A 2,500-nucleotide genomic window follows, 5' to 3' on the forward strand; every position below is an offset into this window, starting at 1 on the left:
CTTAACACCTTCAAGTCCTTGAATTGTATAATTTATTGCTCGTTGAAAGGTGGCTGGTGCATTACACATCCCAAAAGGCATTACTGTATAATTATATAAACCAAAAGGAGTTATAAAAGCAGATATATTTTTAGCATTTTCTGTTAATCCTATTTGATAGTAACCCTTTCTGCATATCAATTTTAGTTATGAACTTTGCTTGTCCTATTGAGTCTACAAGTTCTTCAATTAAAGGAAGAGGATAGGAGTCAGGTATAGTTACTTGATTTATCTTTCTATAATCTGTACATAGTCTACTTGTGCCATCAGGTATTGGCACTAGCAGTGAGGGTGAAGCCCATGGAGAGTTACTAGGTTCTGCTAAACCATGATCAAGTAGATAATCTACTTCCTTCTTCATAATAGCCTTCTTCTCTGGGCTGAGTCTATATGGACTTTGCCTAATGGGTCTTACCTCGGGAGCGATTGAACATCATGTAGAGTATGTCCACAAAACCCTGGGTTGTCAGCTGTTACCTGAGGAAAGTCTTTTAAGACAAGAGATACATCACGTATCTTTGAAAGAGATAAGAAACTTAAATATTCATGGAGATTAGCTATTATCTCAGAGTTATGTGGATTATGAGGAGCTGGAATTTCTACACAATCCTCAGTCTCCTGAATATACTCTTCAGACACAGAAATTATGGGAGATTCCTGACGAATCATACATGCAATGGATTTGCCTTTGGAAAAGTCCTCCTTTGGCTGCCTGTCGGTATAAGATTTGATTAAGTTGATATGTACCAACTGAGTATCTTTACGTCTATCAGGAGTTTGAACTACATAATTGCAGTCAGAAACTTTATGGGAAATAACATAAGGTCCAGTGAATTTGCTCTTTAGAGGACTTCCAGGAATTGGAAGGAAGAGGAGAACTTTGTCTCCTGGAGAGAATTCTCGAATTTGAGATTTTAAATCATAAGAAGACTTCATTTTATTTTGAGTGGTATGAAGGTTAGAGAGAGCCAATTTCCTTGCATCAGATAACTTCGATCTAAGATTATCTATGTAAGATGCCACTGTTTGATTAGGGTTGGCTGATGAGTCTGAAAACCACTGATCTTTAAGAACTTTAAGGGGACCTCTAATTTGTCTTCCATACAACAATTCAAAGGGAGAATATCCAAGTGATTCTTGTGGACATTCACGCAGGGCAAAAAGTAGAAAGTGAATGTTCTCGTCCCAGGAACCCTCAGTTTCTAAGCAATACTTTTTAAGCATTGACTTTAAAGTCTGGTGAAATCTCTCGAGGCAACCTTGTGACTGTGGGTGGTAAGCTGTTGACATCTGTTGCGAGATACCTAAACCTTTTAAGACTTCTTGAAGTAAGTCACTTGTAAAGTTACTACCTTTATCACATTGAATCTCTTTAGGGATTCCAAATGATGTGAACAAATGAAGTAAACATTTCACAATGGAATTAGCCGAAATATTCTTTAAAGGATAAACTTCAGGATACCTAGTAGCTGTATCCATGATTGTAAAGAGATATCGATTCCCTTTCTTTGTTTTAGGTAGTGGACCTACACAGTCAATCACAATTCTCTCAAAAGGATCGGAGATTACCCGAATTGGTTGTAGAGGAGCTCTTGGAATTATTTGATTGGGTTTTCCTCCAACCTGACACACATGGCAAGACTTGATAAATAATGCAATATCTTTCTTCATACCTGGCCAATAGAAATTTTGAAGTACCTTCTTGTAGGTCTTTTGAATACCCATGTGACTTGCTAAACCATCATGTGCAAGTTTCACGACTGATTCCCGAACTGACAAGGGAATAACTACTTGGTGTACCTCTGCCCATGTATCTAAAGCACGGAGTTCAGGAGGGCGAAATACTCTCATCAATAGTCCATCATGATAATAAAACCCAGGGACCTTTTGATCAGCAAGACTATCGGAAGCAGCATGTCTGCATTTAGCAAGAGAGGGATCCTCATTCTGGGCTACAATTAATTTGCTTCGAGTGATATCTTGCGAGATTAATTTATCAACAGGGTCTCCTTTTACCAAGGAGGCCTCTCTATTTAATTTTTGAGAACGGGTAACAGCACATACAGGGAAAATATGAGGTTGCTTCTGATCCAGTTCTTTGGTTGGGCTATAAGGTAAAGGCTTGGTGACAACATTAATTGTAGGGTAAACTAATTTCCCTGCCAGATCATGTCCTAGAATTAAGTTTACTCCCTCTATAGGAAAAACCTGGTCTGTTACAGCTATTTTTACTTCCCCTGATACGAAGTCAGAACTGAGAAATATATTAGCTAGTTTATAGCTTATTTTTGAAGTTAGGTCTTTAACGAGAACTTTTTCACCTGTATATTTTGTCTCAATCCCAGGTAGAGCAGACTTATGAATGATACTTTGGGCAGCTCCCGTGTCCCTAAGGAGGAGTACAGGATACGATTTACTCGTTGAATGAAGGGAGACAGTTCCCCGAGATTTAAAATCAGTG

General features: G+C 38.3%; 1 protein-coding gene across 1 annotated transcript in view; it reads right to left on the bottom strand.

Moving 5' to 3' along the window:
* Window positions 1-450: 450 nt before the first annotated feature.
* Window positions 451-2,500, bottom strand: part of LOC119569271 — a 3,279-nt gene continuing 1,229 nt past the window's right edge. Inside the window, exon 1 of the mRNA XM_037917506.1 lies at window positions 451-2,500. This exon is cut by the window's right edge and continues 1,229 nt beyond it. Within this exon, the coding sequence (XP_037773434.1) occupies window positions 451-2,500 (2,050 nt within the window).

The sequence above is a fragment of the Penaeus monodon genome, unplaced genomic scaffold (assembly GCF_015228065.2).
Source record: "Penaeus monodon isolate SGIC_2016 unplaced genomic scaffold, NSTDA_Pmon_1 PmonScaffold_1382, whole genome shotgun sequence".
Taxonomy (NCBI): domain Eukaryota; kingdom Metazoa; phylum Arthropoda; class Malacostraca; order Decapoda; family Penaeidae; genus Penaeus; species Penaeus monodon.